General features: G+C 46.6%; 2 protein-coding genes across 3 annotated transcripts in view; one reads left to right on the forward strand and one right to left on the reverse strand.

Annotated features, from left to right (window-relative positions):
* Positions 1-291: 291 nt before the first annotated feature.
* LOC127908952 (uncharacterized) lies at positions 292-10,404 on the forward strand. Its single transcript, XM_052468760.1, has 5 exons — positions 292-325; positions 6,551-6,824; positions 6,858-7,288; positions 7,421-7,451; positions 8,372-10,404. Exons 1-5 carry the CDS (start codon positions 292-294, stop codon positions 8,604-8,606), a joined length of 1,005 nt encoding a protein of 334 aa, XP_052324720.1. The 3' UTR covers positions 8,607-10,404.
* The window catches only part of LOC118374102 (protocadherin-16), a 217,865-nt gene continuing 211,543 nt past the window's right edge, over positions 10,116-16,437 (reverse strand). The window contains exons 26-29 of one of the 2 annotated variants that reach the window (XM_052467517.1): positions 15,611-16,278; positions 15,302-15,488; positions 10,400-12,348; positions 10,116-10,254 (exon numbers count right to left, since the gene is read on the reverse strand). In XM_052467517.1, coding sequence (XP_052323477.1) covers positions 10,417-12,348; positions 15,302-15,488; positions 15,611-16,278 — 2,787 coding nt within the window. In that variant the 3' untranslated portion in view covers positions 10,116-10,254; positions 10,400-10,416. Of the gene's footprint in view, positions 10,255-10,370; positions 12,349-15,301; positions 15,489-15,610; positions 16,279-16,437 lie in introns of both variants that reach the window. The other variant, XM_052467516.1, reaches the window with a different exon arrangement.

A 16,437-nucleotide genomic window follows, 5' to 3' on the forward strand; every position in this document is an offset into this window, starting at 1 on the left:
ATGAGACTCACACTGACTTGCTAATGTCTGTGTGCTTGAAAGCAAAGATAAGAAAATAAGAGACTGTGGTTTGAGTCTATTTGAACGAAACTAGGGTTTGCAGCCCAAATGGCACCTTATACCCTATTTACAGTAGTGCACTAATTTTGACCAGGGCTCATTGCGCAATATATTTAGGAATAAGGTCCCATGGGCCCTGGTCAAATGTAGTGCACTTAATAGTGTGCCATTTGTGATGCATTCAAGGAATGAGGATACAGGGGTGAAAGCAATATTTCACTTCAAGTCAAGATGTCCGTCAGAAAAATGCAGGCTGCATTTGCACGTGAGCGGAGCGGCCAATATGAAGTACCATCTCTAGTGACTGTGCTGTTGAAGTAAAGATGATACGTTTCATTTGGTTCTGCTCACAGTCTCTCATTTAAACTGTGTGTGATGACTACACTCCTGACTTATGACTCATCTATAGCATCATGATGGGAGTCCAGCTGTGTGGGTGTGTGTGTGCCTGTGTGTGTGTGTGTGTGTGTGTGTGTGTGTGTGTGTGTGTGTGTGTGTGTGTGTGTGTGTGTGTGTGTGTGTGTGTGTGTGTGTGTGTGTGTGTGTGTGTGTGTGTGTGTGTGTGTGTGTGTGCCTGTGTGTGTGTGTGTGTGTGTGTGTGTGTGTGTGTGTGTGTGTGTGTGTGTGTGTGTGTGTGTGTGTGTGTGTGTGTGTGTGTGTGTGTGTGTGTGTGTGTGTGTGTGTGTGTGTGTGTGTGTGTGTGTGTGTGTGTGTATGTGTGTATACAACGTGCGTGCTTGCATATGTGTATGTATGTGTGTAATACAGTGCTGCAGGCCAAGGTTTGGGTTACATCTCCAGGAGTGTAGCAGAGCAGATCCCTGGAGTGCAGCCTAGCCCCAGTCCTGTTTCAGCTTTGTTTCATCATCCTGAATAAGGGAGTGTTCTCCAGCCAGCGCCTGGCTAGAGGAACGTTAGCCAGCACCAGGCCGTCTCGCAGAGTGAAGCAATGTGAACCCACAGGCCAGGCATAGAAAATTAACATCTCCTCAACTGACCTTCCATTATCTTCATGAGTATTGTTGCATTCCCAATGGCACCCTATTCCCTATTTAGTGCACTGCTTTTGACCAGCAAAGGGTATAGGGTGCCATTTGGGACACAGATATGATCTAATAACATACACTATATACATGAAGGTATGTAAACACCCCTTCAAATTATTGTATTCAGCTATTTCAGCCACACCCGTTGTTGACAAGTGTATAAAATCGAGCACACAGCCATGCAATCTCCATAGGTAAACATTGGCAGTAGAATGGCTTTACTGAAGAGCTCAGTGATACCTTCATAGGATGCCACCTTTCCAACAAGTCAGTTTGCCAAATTTATGCCCTGCTAGAGCTGCCCCGGTCAATTGTAAGTGCTGTTATTGTGAAGCGGAAACGTCTAGAAGCAAAAATGTCTCAACCATAAAGTGATAGGCCACACAAGCTCACAGAACAGGACCGTCACGTAGCACATAAAAATCGTCTGTCCTCGGTTGCAACTCATTAGAGATCCTGCCTCTGAAAGCAACGTCAGCACAATAACTGTTTTTTGGGAGCTTCATGAAATGGGTTTCCATGGCCCGATCAGCCGCACACAAGCCTAAGATCACCATGCGCAATGCCAAGCATCGGCTGGAGTTGTGTAAAGCTCGCTACCATTGGGCTCTGGAGTGATGAATCACACTTCACCATCTGACAGTCCGACGGACGGATCTGGGTTTGGTAGATGCCAGGAGAACGTTACATGCCCCCAATGCATAGTGCCAGCTGTAAAGTTTGGTGGCGGAGGAATAATGGTCTGGGGCTGTTTTTCATGGATCGGTTAGGCCCCTTAGTTTCAGTGAAGGGAAATGTTAACGCTACAGCATAAAATGACATTCTAGACGATTCTGTGCTTCCAACTTTGTGGCAACAGTTCGGGGAAGGCCAAACAATGACAATGCCCCTGTGCAAAAAGCGAGGTCCATACAGAATGGTTTGTCAGTGGATGAACTTGAGTGGCTTACACAGAGCCCTGACCTCAATCCCATCGGACACCTTTGGGATGAATTGGATCTCTGATTGCGAGCCAGGCTTAATCACCCAACATCAGTGACGACCTCACTAATGCTCTTGTGGCTGAATGGAAGCAAGTCCCCACAGCAATGTTCCAACATCTAGGGTGGAGGCTGTTTCAGCTGCAAAGGGGGGTCCAACTCCATATTAATGCTTATGATTTTGGAATGAGATGTTTGACGAGCAGGTGTCCACATACTTTTGGTCATGTAGCGTAGAAGGAATATTAGAGAATGGGGGACGTGTGTAAGCTACTGATCTGCAAATAGATTAGAAAACTAAGTCAAGTGAAGGAGAACATTGGCATAATGGCCATATTGATATTCTTTACTCCGTTTTCTTCCCAACTTTGTGTTATCCAAATGGTAGTTACAGTCTTGTTTCATCGCTGCAACTCCTGTACGGACAGGAGGAGGCGAAGGTCGAGAGCCGTGCGTCTGCCGAAACACGGCCCAACCCAGCAGCACTGCTTCCTGACACAATGCCCACTTAACCCGAAAACCAGCCGCACCAATGTGTCGGAGGAAACACCGTACACCTGGCAACCGTGTCAGCGTGCACTGCACCTGGCCAGCCACAGGAGTCGCTAGTGCGCAATGGGACAAGGACATCCCTGCCAGCCAAACCCTTCCCTAACCCAAATGACGCTGGGCCAATTGTGTGCCGCCCCATGTGTCTCCCGGTCGCAGCAGACAGCGTATATATATGGTTTTGATGGGTTGGAGAGAGAGGGGACTGTTGTTGGAGACTACTGCACTTGACTTTATATGGTGACTTTATACTCTCAGCCAGGGCCATTTCCCAGACACAGATTACAACGTAGTTCTGGACTACGAATAATTTCAATGGAGAATCGTTATTGAACAAGATTTTTAGTCCAGGACTAGGCTTAATACTGTACCTGCCCGGGAAACCGGCCCTCAAAGTTTTTCAATAGCATAATGCACAAAGTGAAAAGCATCCAATATTTTATTGGCCTCTAACACATGAGATATTGAAACCACCCTTATTCTTCAATCAGTCTCACTCATAGAACCCCCTAGCTGGGTAGTTATATACCTACCATTTACTTTCCATATAGCTAGCCACATACATTAACCTACAAGGAGCACAAACCCTCTAACAAAGCAGGAACTGGTAGCTAGCAGTCTGAATGGAGTTTGGAGGAGAACCCTGCCACTTCATTTCCATGTCTGGCTGCTCCTAGCAACGAGGTTAGTGTGTAACTAGACCAGAACAAGATGGGCCCTGGTCAGATGTAGGGCACTATATAAGGGATAGGGTGCCATTTGGGAAACACATTTACATTCAGCCCTGGTCATAAACAATACATTAAAGACTATGTCAATCCCATCTGGTCTTCATTCACTAGAGCTCTCAGTGATCCTCATTCTCATCTAGTAATGTAGTTGATCCTCATATTTAACAACTCCTCTTTGCTAATCAGAACAAGAGAGATAGAGACAGTACACTGTATTGTGTTCACATAAGTACTTTAATCAGGCACTTTGACAAGAAGAACAAACACCTAGCACATCAGGGCAGATAAATGATATGTGGGGAACAAGTATATTATGGGCTACGTGCGGGAAGAAAGAGGATGTACAATTTTATAAATAACAAACTGATGAATGAACAAAGTAAGAGCTCAAAACATGATATCCAAGCTTCTTAATTTTAAACATAGAGTTGAAGTCGGAAGTTTACATACACCTTAGCCAAATACATTGAAATTCAGTTTTTCACAATTCCTGATGTTTAATCCTAGTGTAACAATTCCCTGTCTTAGGTCAGTTAGGATCACCACTTTATTTTAAGAATGTGCAATGTCAGAATTAATAGTAGAGAGAATTATTTATTTCAGCTTTTATTTCTCTCATCACATTCCCAGTGCGTTACATACACTCAATTAGTATTTGGTAGCATTGCCTTTAAATTGTTTAACTTGGGTCAAACGTTTCGGGTAGACTTCCACAAGCTTCCCACAACAAGTTGGATGAATTTTGGCCCATTCCTCCTGACAGAGCTGGTGTAACTGTGTCAGGTTTCTAGGCCTCCTTGCTCGCACATGCTTTTTCAGTTCTGCCCACAAATTTTATTTAGGATTGAGGTCAGGGACTTGTGATGGCCACTCCAATACCTTAACTTTGTTGTCCTTAAGCCATTTTGCCACAACTTTGGAAGTATGCTTGGGGTTATTGCCCATTTGGAAGACGCATTTGCGACCAAGCTTTAACTTCCTGACTGATGTCTTGAGATATTGCTTCAATATATCCACATAATTTTCTATTCTCATGATGCCATCAATTTTGTGAAGTGCACCAGTCCCTCCTGCAGCAAAGCACCCACACAACATGATGCTGCCACCCCCGTGCTTCACGGTCGGGATGGTGTTCTTCGGCTTGCAAGCATCCCACTTTTTCCTCCAAACATAACGATGGTCATTATGGCCAAACAGTTCTATTTTTGTTTCATCAGACCAGAGGACATTTCTCCAAAAAGTACGATCTTTGTCCCCATGTGCAGTTGCAAACCGTAGTCTGGCTTTTTTTATGGCGGTTTTGGAGCAGTGGCTTCTTCCTTGCTTAGCGGCCTTTCAGGTCATGTCAATATAGGACTCGTTTTACTGTGGATATAGATACTTTTGTACCTGTTTCCTCCAGCATCTTCACAAGGTCCTTTGCTGTTCTGGGGCTGATTTGCACTTTTCACACCAAAGTACGTTCATCTCTAGGAGACAGAACGAGTCTCCTTCCTGAGCGGTATGACTGCTGCGTGGTTCCATGGTGTTTACACTTGCGTACTATTGTATGTACAGATGAACATGGTACCTTCAGGCGTTTGGAAATTGCTCCCAAGGATGAAGCTGACTTGTGGAGGTCTACAATTTTTTCTGAGGTCTTGGCAGATTTCTTTTGATTTCCCCATGTCAAGCAAAGAGGTACTGAGTTTGAAGGTAGGCCTTGAAATAGATCCACAGGTACACTTTCAATTGACTCAAATGATGCCAGTTAGCCTAATAGAAGCTTCTAAAGCCATGACATCATTTTCTGGCATTTTCCAGGCTGTTTAAAGGCACAGTCAACTTAGTGTATGTACACTTCTGAACCACTGGAATTGTGATACAGTGAATTTTAAGTGAAATAATCTGTCTGTAAACAATTGTTGGAAAAATGACTTGTGTCATGCACAAAGTAGATGTCCAAACCGACTTGCCAAAACTATGGTTTATTAACAAGAAATTTGTGGAGAGGTTGAAAAACGAGTTCTAATGACTCCAACCTAAGGGCATGTAAACTTCCGACTTCAACTGTAAATAGCCTTGTGTTTTAGGGGCAGTTTAACATGACTTAACAAACACTTTTAAAGATTTCTAAATTGGAGTGGAGCTGAGTACTAATTAGCATCCATCACTGAGTGTGTTCCAAATGGCACCCTATTCCCTACATGGAGCACTACTTTTGCAGCACATTATAGGGAATAAGGTGCCATTTGGAACATAGCCTCTGTGTCTCAAGGATGTAGTGTAGTTTCTCAGAGCCAATAAAGGTAACGTTTCTTCATTTAACATGTTAACAATTAAAAACGGTACAAAGACTCCAAAACTGTCAGCCTGGAAGAAGCTCCACCGTGATGAATGAAGGAAAATGGAGTCTCCCGATTTAGTCCATGGCAGAAGGCTAGCTAACCATAAATACAACCTTACACAGGGGTATTTAGTACAGGCTGCCAAAACCACTTAAATTGAACTTGTTTTTCTATCAGACAACAGACAGTAAGCTACGAGCTGAAGGTCATGCAGGTCTACATGGGTTGCATCCCAAATAACTTAGTGAATTACTGTATAGGGAAGTGCACTCTTTTTTTTACGGAGGAAAATACCCCAATAGGGCCCTGGTCAAAAGTACTATATAGGGAATAGGGTGCCATTTGGGACTCAGTTTGGTGTTACATTCTGATACCAAGAAGTGGTATCTCAACAGGCACTAGTTAGTAGCTAGTTACACCTAACTCCAGGCGTAGTGAAAACTAACAATACTGCAAACTAACAATATTGATAACTTACATTACTGTAGTTCAGAGAAGGAACTAAGAGAGAACAGATAAGCAAATCTCAACAACCCTGTTTTGATGAGTGTTCTTTCTAGGTTCAGTCCTGCATGTGATTTGAAAAGCAGTATTTCAGAGATTCATCTGGCTTTGTGGAACATCCCCTGCAAAGAAATTATGAAAATATCTGTTGCTACAAGCTTCTCCTGGTCCAGGATGCTGGAGAGAATCCCATCGATACTGAGATGTGCTTAGTGAGCTACAGTCTGCCAGAGGTACACACACAACCCTTATACAGTCTGCCAGAGGTACACACACAACCCTTATACAGTCTGCCAGAGGTACACACAACCCTTATACAGTCTGCCAGAGGTACACACACAACCCTTATACAGTCTGTCAGAGGAACACACACAACCCTTATACAGTCTGTCAGAGGTACACACACAACCCTTATACAGTCTGTCAGAGGAACACACACAACCCTTATACAGTCTGCCAGAGGTACACAAACAAACCTTATACAGTCTGCCAGAGGTACACACACAACCCTTATACAGTCTGTCAGAGGTACACACACAACCCTTATACAGTCTGTCAGAGGTACACACACAACCCTTATACAGTCTGTCAGAGGAACACACACAACCCTTATACAGTCTGTCAGAGGTACACACACAACCCTTATACAGTCTGTCAGAGGTACACACACAACCCTTATACAGTCTGTCAGAGGAACACACACAACCCTTATACATTCTGTCAGAGAAACACACACAACCCTTATACAGTCTGTCAGAGGTACACACACAACCCTTATACAGTCTGTCAGAGGAATACACACAACCCTTATACAGTCTGTCAGAGGAACACACACAACCCTTATACAGTCTGTCAGAGGAACACACACAACCCTTATACAGTCTGTCAGAGGTACACACACAAACAACCCTTATACAGTCTGTCAGAGGAACACACACAACCCTTATACAGTCTGTCAGAGGAACACACACAACCCTTATACAGTCTGTCAGAGGAACACACAACCCTTATACAGTCTGTCAGAGGAACACACACAACCCTTATTCAGTCTGTCAGAGGAACACACACAACCCTTATTCAGTCGGTCAGAGGTACACACACAACCCTTATACAGTCTGTCAGAGGTACACACATAACCCTTATACAGTCTGTCAGAGGTACACACACAACCCTTATACAGTCTGTCAGAGGTACACACACAACCCTTATACAGTCTGTCAGAGGTACACACAACCCTTATTCAGTCGGTCAGAGGTACACACACAACCCTTATACAGTCTGTCAGAGGTACACACACAACCCTTATTCAGTCGGTCAGAGGTACACACACAACCCTTATACAGTCTGCCAGAGGTACACACACAACCCTTATACAGTCTGCCAGAGGAATACACACAACCCTTATACAGTCTGTCAGAGGTACACACACAACCCTTATACAGTCTGTCAGAGGAACACACACAACCCTTATACAGTCTGTCAGAGGAACACACACAACCCTTATACAGTCTGTCAGAGGTACACACACAACCCTTATACAGTCTGTCAGAGGAACACACACAACCCTTATACAGTCTGTCAGAGGTACACACACAACCCTTATACAGTCTGTCAGAGGAATACACACAACCCTTATACAGTCTGTCAGAGGAACACACACAACCCTTATACAGTCTGTCAGAGGAACACACACAACCCTTATACAGTCTGTCAGAGGTACACACACAACCCTTATACAGTCTGTCAGAGGAACACACACAACCCTTATACAGTCTGTCAGAGGAACACACACAACCCTTATACAGTCTGTCAGAGGAACACACAACCCTTATACAGTCTGTCAGAGGAACACACACAACCCTTATTCAGTCTGTCAGAGGAACACACACAACCCTTATTCAGTCGGTCAGAGGTACACACACAACCCTTATACAGTCTGTCAGAGGTACACACATAACCCTTATACAGTCTGTCAGAGGTACACACACAACCCTTATACAGTCTGTCAGAGGTACACACACAACCCTTATACAGTCTGTCAGAGGTACACACAACCCTTATTCAGTCGGTCAGAGGTACACACACAACCCTTATACAGTCTGTCAGAGGTACACACACAACCCTTATTCAGTCGGTCAGAGGTACACACACAACCCTTATACAGTCTGTCAGAGGTACACACACAACCCTTATACAGTCTGTCAGAGGTACACACACAACCCTTATACAGTCTGTCAGAGGTACACACACAACCCTTATTCAGTCGGTCAGAGGTACACACACAACCCTTATACAGTCTGTCAGAGGTACACACACAACCCTTATTCAGTCGGTCAGAGGTACACACACAACCCTTATACAGTCTGTCAGAGGTACACACACAACCCTTATTCAGTCGGTCAGAGGTAAACACAACCCTTATTTAATCTGTCAGAGGTACACCAAAAAACCCTACTCAAACCTCAGGGTTTTCCACAAAGAATGTATGAGGAGGGGCGCTGCGCCAACCTGTGTCCTTGGCTGTGCCAAAAAAATGTGTTTACTTTATTTATCAACTTTTAAGGAAATGTTTTGTTCTAGATGGCAGGAAATGACAGTTGCAGGTGTTTAGCAGCAACTGCAACTGCAGGTTAGCTGCCTCTAGAATAACAACTAGACCGGTCTGCTGAATTACATGACATTGTTTTTTTTCTTAGTTCTATTGCTGCTGGTCTCTATAATCTTTCTGACCTCCCCTGTCTGTCTATGTCTGAGTAGTTCTGCCCTTGTCTGTGTCTACTGTGCCACTAGAATACCAAGTAGATCTGTAAGGCTCATCGTGATTAAGGGATTAAGGACACCTGAAAGGAAGGACATGATGAATGGATGTCAGGTTCACCTCAACTAGACTGGAGGGAAGAAACAAAGGAACGTGTATAGGACATGACTGATCCCTTCAAACAAGACTCAAAAGACTACGTTTGCATCCCAAATGGTACCCTATTCCCTTTATAGTGCACTACTTTTGACCAGGTAGATCATTGTATAGGGAATAGATGCCATTTGGGACACACATATGGCACACTGAATTATTATGAGAGGGATCCAACACGCTACCAGATTATTTTTGTTCTTCCAACAAGAAAAGCTCCTTTTTCACTCCTCTGTAATAAATATTTACAAGAAATGACAGCATATCCCCCCAATCAATCACACTAATAGAAATAAAGAGCTTTGTTTTGTTCCAAAAACACATTAATGGTTAAGTACATGAGATACAACCAACATACAGTTCAAACATACTGTTACATAGCTACAAATATACACACATGGAAATATATTCTGAGGCTATAACAGCCCTCTGGCACAGAATTAGTGCCATTTCTAGTCAGAAACCAAAGTCAGTATAAAAATATAGACAAAAAAAGGTATCTTCTACAAAATATTGACATCATGGCTCCCCGTTAGAATGTGCAAATCCTGGGTAGTTTAGTTCTCTTGACACTGATTGGATCGAGGGAAGAGGAAGTCCTCAGGAACAGGCAACATCCATTTTGGTCTCAGTTTTGATTCTAGTCCAGTTTGAGAGTCCCATTAGTTTATGATGCATCTACCACCTTTGGTGGTTTGAGAGTTACTTCATTATTTAACTACAGTACTTAACCACATTCTGTGTTCTGGCCAGAATGGAAGGTACACTGTACGATCCAGTCTATTGACACCAGATACTGTGACCATTACACAATAGGAGGGGTGCCACCCTGCAACCTAAATAGAGTGTCAATTGAGACAACACTTCTATTTTTTGAGGAACAATAACTCAGTATCAGTCTTCCAATCTCCAGTACCTCAGAGTCTATAGAGTCTATATCCTTATCTCAGTCTACAGAGTCTATATCCTCACATGTGAGTCGATAGAGTCTATATCCTCAACTGTGAGTCGATACAGTCTATATCCTCACCTGTAAGTCGGTAGAGTCTATATCCTCACCTGTGAGTCGATAGAGTCTATATCCTCACCTGTGAGTCGATAGAGTCTATATCCTCACCTGTGAGTCGATACAGTCTATATCCTCACCTGTGAGTCGATACAGTCTATATCCTCACCTGGGAGTCGATAGAGTCTATATCCTCACCTGGGAGTCGATAGAGTCTATATCCTCACCTGGGAGTCGATAGAGTCTATATCCTCACCTGGGAGTCGATAGAGTCTATATCCTCACCTGGGAGTCGATAGAGTCTATATCCTCATCTCGGCCTCTTCAATGTGCTCCATGCTGTGTTCAGTGGTGCTGATCATGGAGGCTGAGGGGCCCTGGGTGACCCCGAAGGGTATGATGGCTGGGGAGCGGGCGGCCAGGGGGGACAGGGAGGGGGAAAAGCTGGGGGACATGGCTACTGAGGAGGGGGAGCCCTCGTGACTGATGGGGGACCTCCGTAGGGAGGCCAGGTGGGGGAAGGAGGACCTCCCCACAGAGGGCTTGACAGGAGCAGGCTTGACCGGGACTGTCTTCGCCCCGGGGTGGGCTATGGAGGTGATTAGGGGCGGGGGGTCAATGCGAGGGGGTTTGGGGTCCACCTTGGCTTTGTGCTGGAGCGGTCTGCGAGGGTTAGGAGGGGCCGTCTCATCCTTTAACCTCGCTATCTCCGTGAAGACGCTTGCTAATGGCTGGAACTGTGGACACCAGTTCAGCAGGTAGTCCCAGTTATAACTACCCCTCAACTCCTCGTCACTGGCCACTATGGCTGTGAGGGAGCCGTCCACAGCGGGTTTACCATCCACTGGGAAGGCATAGTCTTTAGGGTGGGAGATGTTCAGCCCCCTCCCTACCCCCAGATAACCTCCTCCATCCTCCCTGTAGACAGGCACCTGCCCAGCCAGCAGAGTCCCACTGAGATTGGTCAGCTTCTTGGCCTTAAACCACTGGTTGGCGTCAATGTTGGGCTCACACGAGATGTCAGACAGCTGGTCAGCATCCTGCTGGATACCAGAGTCTGGCCCGCGGGCTGAGATGTGTTCCTGCATGGACGAAGAGATGGAGGAGACACGGGGGTACTCGTTGATCATCCGGATCTCATCGTCCTCCGCCGCCTCCGCTGAGCCACGCCCGCTGGAGTGGGATGGGTCCAGGGAGCCCCCGCGGGGGTATGGCCCTCCCCCTCCACTCCCTGTTTGGTCGGAAACGTACCCTGGTAAGGCCTGATGGTAGATGCGGTCGTTCCGGTCAGTGTCGGTAACTTTAGTCTCCTCTAGTTTGTGCAGCATCGTGCCGTGGCCGGGAGAGGCTGGAGGTCTGCAGCGACTCTGCTGCTCCTTCCTCTGACGTCTCAGTCTCACACAAAATAGAGACATGGCGATGAAGATGAGGATGAGGATGGCTCCCAGGGACACAGCGATCACACTGACCAGCAGCAGGTTCATGTCCGACACCAGGCCGAAGGACGTGTTTGTCACGTCAACGGTGAGGCGGGCGGTGGCCACGCGGGACGTCTCCAGAGGGCTGTGGGCCGTCAGGTCAAGGGTCATCACACGGACCTCCCTCTTGGCCCTGCTCATGTGTCGAACGTGGCTGTCCGTCTTCAGGGAGACCACACCTGTCGATGCATTGACCTGGAAGTAGGGCGAGGGGTCAGCTAGGGAGTACAGAACAATCCCGTCCACTCCCTCGTCCTCGTCTCTGGCTGTCACCTGACCGATGCTCTGGCCCTTCTTCGCCCCCTCAGGAACCAGGAAGGAGAACTCTAAGTCGGAGAACACAGGGTCGTACTCATCCTCCCCCATCACGTACACCTGGATGGTCACCGTGGCAGAGTAGTTCCCTGTGTCCATGGCTAGAGCTACAAAGTTGAACATGTTGACCTTCTCAAAGTCAAAGGCGGAGCGAGTCCGGACCTCGCCTGACGTCTGGTTGAGCAAGAAGGAGTCTTTCCCCTCTCCAGTCTTGTCCAACATGTAGTACCTCAGCTGTCCGAAGACTCCCGTGTCCTGGTCGATGGCGTGCAGCATGGTGACAAGGGTGTTGTGAGGCTGGTTCTCTCTGACGCTGGCGGTGAGGATGGGCAGAGGGAAGTAAGGTCTGTTGTCATTAATGTCCTTCACCTCCACAGTGACAGGAGCCAGTGCATAGTGACCCTGTCCATCTGTCGCCTGCACAATGATCACATGGGATGCCTAGTAGGAGGGTCAGACGGAGAGGGGGAGAGAGAGAGTGAGGGAAAGAGGGTGACAGAGAGAGATAGATGGTGAGATGGAGAGAGAGATTAATACTTTCTTTCTCGCTGAAGGGAAATTAATTGGCAGCAGAATATACAAACAGTCTATGTTACGATAACGCCGAAGAGGATGGCGGATGTTTTACATGCCTGTAACCAAGTGTGCTATTTTGTTCGTTATTTTTGTGTTTGTTTGTAACTTGTTTTTTTAAAAACTTATTTTGTACATAATGTTGCTGCTACCATCTCTTATGACCGAAAATAACTTCTTGACATCAGAACTGGGATTAATCACCACGGACTGGAAGAAACTTTTTCCTTTAATGAGCCTGATGAGAAAGATTGATCTCACGGGAACAGGCCCGGATCCCCGTCATTTGCGTGAAGCCTTTTGAGAATCCGTAGGCGAGCGAGTAAACTCCCACTGCCATCAATTCTAATTGCTAACATGCAATCATTGGAAAATAAAATGTATGATCAAGAATTACGATTATCCCACCAACGGGACATTAAGAACTGTAATATCTTGTGTTTCACCGAGTCGTGGCTGAACGAAGACACGGATAATATAGAGCTGGAGGGATATTCAATGCACCGGCAAAATATGGGGTGGAGGTGTGTGTCTTTTTGTCAGTAACAGCTGGTGCGGGATCTCTAATATTAAAGAAATCTCTGAATCCTACTACACCGGCTCTGACGCTCGTCGGATGTGGCAGGGCTTGAACACTATTACAGACTACAAAGGGAAACCCAGACGCGAGCCTACCAGGTGAGCTAAATGCCCTTTATGCTCACTTCGAGGCAAGCAACACTGAAGCATACACGAGAGCACCAGCTGTTCTGGATGACTGTGTGATAAAGCTCTCGGTAGCCGATGTGAGCAAGACCTTTAAACATGTCAACATTCACAAAGCTGAGGGGCCAGATGGATTACCAGGATGTGTACTCAAAGAATGTGTGGACCAACTGGCAAGTGTCTATAATACCTACATGTTTCAAGCCGACCAACATCCCTGTGTACAAGGACGCGAAAGTAACTGCCTAAACAATTACCGCCCCGTAGCACTCACGTCGGTAGCCATGAAATGCTTTGAAAGGCAGGTCATGGCTCACATTAAAAGCATCCTCCTGGACACCCTAGACTCACACCAATTGGAATACCGCCCCAACAGATCCACAGCTGATGCAATCTCAATCGCACTCCACACTGCCCTTTCCCACCTGGACAAAAGGAACACCTATGTGAGAATGCTGTTCATTGACTACAGCTCAGCTTTCAACACCATAGTGCCTACGAAGCTCATCACTAAGCTAAGGAGCCTGGGACTAAACACCTCCCTCTGCAACTGGATCCTGGACATCCTGACGAGCCGCCCCTAGGTGGTAAGGGTAGGCAACAACATGTCTGCCACGCTGATCCTCAACACTGGGGCCCCTCAGGGGTCTGTACTTAGTTTCCTCCTGTACTCCCTGTTCACCCACGACTGCGTGGCCAAACATGACTCCAACACCATCATTAAGTTTGCTGATGACACAACAGTGGTAGGCCTGATCACCGACAATGATGAGACAGCTTATAGGGAGGAGGTCAGTGACCTGGCAGTGTGGTGCCCGGACAACAACCTCTCCCTCAATGTGAGCAAGACAAAGGAGCTGATCGTGGACTACAGGACAGGGTGGGCCAAACAGGCCCCCATTAACATCAACGGGGCTGTAGTGGAGCGGGTCAAGAGTTTCAAGTTCCTTGGTGTCCACATCACCAACAAACTATCATGGTCCAAACATGCCAAAACAGTCGTGAAGAGGGCATGACAAGACGTTTTCCCCCTCAGGAGACTGAAAAGATTTGGCATGGGTCCCCAGATCCTCAAAAAATTCTACAGCTGCACCCTTCGAGAGCATCCTGACCGGTTGCATCACCGCCTGGCATGGCAACTGCTCGGCATCTGACCTTAAGAGCTTAGTGCGTATGACCCAGTACATCACTGGGGCCAAGCTTCCTGCAAACAAGGACCTATATACTAGGCGATGTTAGAGGAAAGCCCATAAAATTGTCAGAGACTCCAGTCACCCAAGTCCTAGACTGTTCTCTCTGCTACCACACGGCAAGCGGTACCGGAGCGCCAACTATAGGACCAAAAGGCTCCTTAACAACTTTTACCCCCAAGTCATAAGACTGCTGAACAATTAATCAAATGGCCACCAAACTATTAGATTGAACCCCCCTCCCCCTCCATTTGTTTTGTACACTGCCCCTACTCACTGTTTATTATCTCTGCATAGTCACTTCACCCCTACCTACATTTGGGCGGCAGGTAGCCTAGTGGTTTGAGTGTTGGGCCAGTAACCAAGACGTTGCTAGATCGAATCCCCAAGCTGACAAGGTCAAAATCTGTCGTTCTGTCTCTGAACAAGGCAGTTAACCCACTGTTCCCAGGCTGTAATTGTGAATAAGAATTTGTTCTTAACTAACTTGCCTAGTTAAATAAAGGTAAAATAAATAAATAAATAAATGTACAAATGACATTTAACCCGTACACTGACTCGGTACCGGTACCTGCTGTATATAGCCTCGTTATTGTTATGCTATTGTGTTACTTTTTAATTACTTTTTACTTTAGTTTATTTGGTAAATATTTTCTTAACTCTTCTTGAACCTACTGTTGGTTAAGGGCTTGTAAGTAAGTATTTCAAGGTAAGGTCTGCTACACTTGTTGTATCCGGCGCATGTGACAAATAAAGTTTGATTTGATAACTATTGACCAAGTCTTTCTCTATTTCTGTATCAAACTATTTCCTATGTAGTACACTTCTTTTGACCAGGGCCCATAGGGCTCTTTAAAAAGTTGTGCACTATATGGGAAATAGGGTGCCATTTGGGGCACAGGACAAGCCAGGAAGTGCCTTGGTACCTGTCTCTCGCTGTCCAGTGGTCTCTGCAGCCTCAGGGCTCCGGTCCAGCGGTCTACCTGGAACATACCCGTCTCATCCCCAGAGCTGATCAGGTACTGCACCTTCCCTACTGCCGAGGAGTCTGGGTCTGTTGCAGACAGGCTGAGGACCTCAGTCCCTGTGGCTGCTCCTTCACTCACCACCACACTGCAGGGTTCAAGGGGTTATTATTAGTCACTTTTACAAAAAACATGACTTTTGGTTTCCCAGTGCAAACACATGTAAAGAGGAATTAAGGACATCTAACAAACAACAAAGTACCAAAGTACCTGTACTCTGCCCTGCTGAACGCCGGAGGGTTGTCGTTAGTATCTGTCACACTGATCAGCGCAGAGACAGCCGAGCTCCTCTGGGGCACGCCGCGGTCTGACACGACCACGGTCAGGTTGTAACTGGACACAGCCTCGAAGTCCAGCCCCTCACCGGTCAATACCAGGCTGCCTACTGTCTGGAAGCCCCGTCCTTCTAGGAAGCGTACGCTGCTCTCAATCTGGAAGGCATTGCCTGTGTTTCCGCTGGCTATAGTGAAGTCAAAGCCGCAGTTGTCGCGTGACGTGTCGCCGTCGGCCGCCTCCAGGGTCAGGATGGTGGCGCCCGGGAGGCCGTCCTCCGACACCGTGGCTCTGTACTCTGATTGGTGGAAGACGGGCGTGTTGTCGTTGACGTCAGTCACCTGGACCTGTACAGTAGCGGTGGAGGAGAGGGCTGGTGTTCCCATGTCTCTGGACTCTATTACCACCAGGATAGAAGGGTTTTCAGAGTCAAACTCTGCCTTCTGGGTGATGAACAGGGTACCATTGCTGGGGTCGATGTAGAAGATGTCCCGGGTTGATGACATCACTCTGTACATGACACGGCCGTTCTCTCCAGAGTCGCGGTCCGTGGCTGTCACAGTGACAACTGCACTGCCAGCTGGGGTGTGCTCTGCCAGAATCACCTGGGAAACACAGCAGGGACGTATTCAGAATAGTTGAGGCATGTTGGACAGGCATGCTAATGGTTAATGGTACCAGGAATCTGAGATAGTAAACTAAATGAGGAAACGAGATACATACACACATACACATGGTATCATTATTGATCTGTATGTACATAG

Source organism: Oncorhynchus keta, chromosome 18 (assembly GCF_023373465.1).
Source record: "Oncorhynchus keta strain PuntledgeMale-10-30-2019 chromosome 18, Oket_V2, whole genome shotgun sequence".
In the NCBI taxonomy this organism is placed as follows: Eukaryota; Metazoa; Chordata; class Actinopteri; order Salmoniformes; family Salmonidae; genus Oncorhynchus; species Oncorhynchus keta.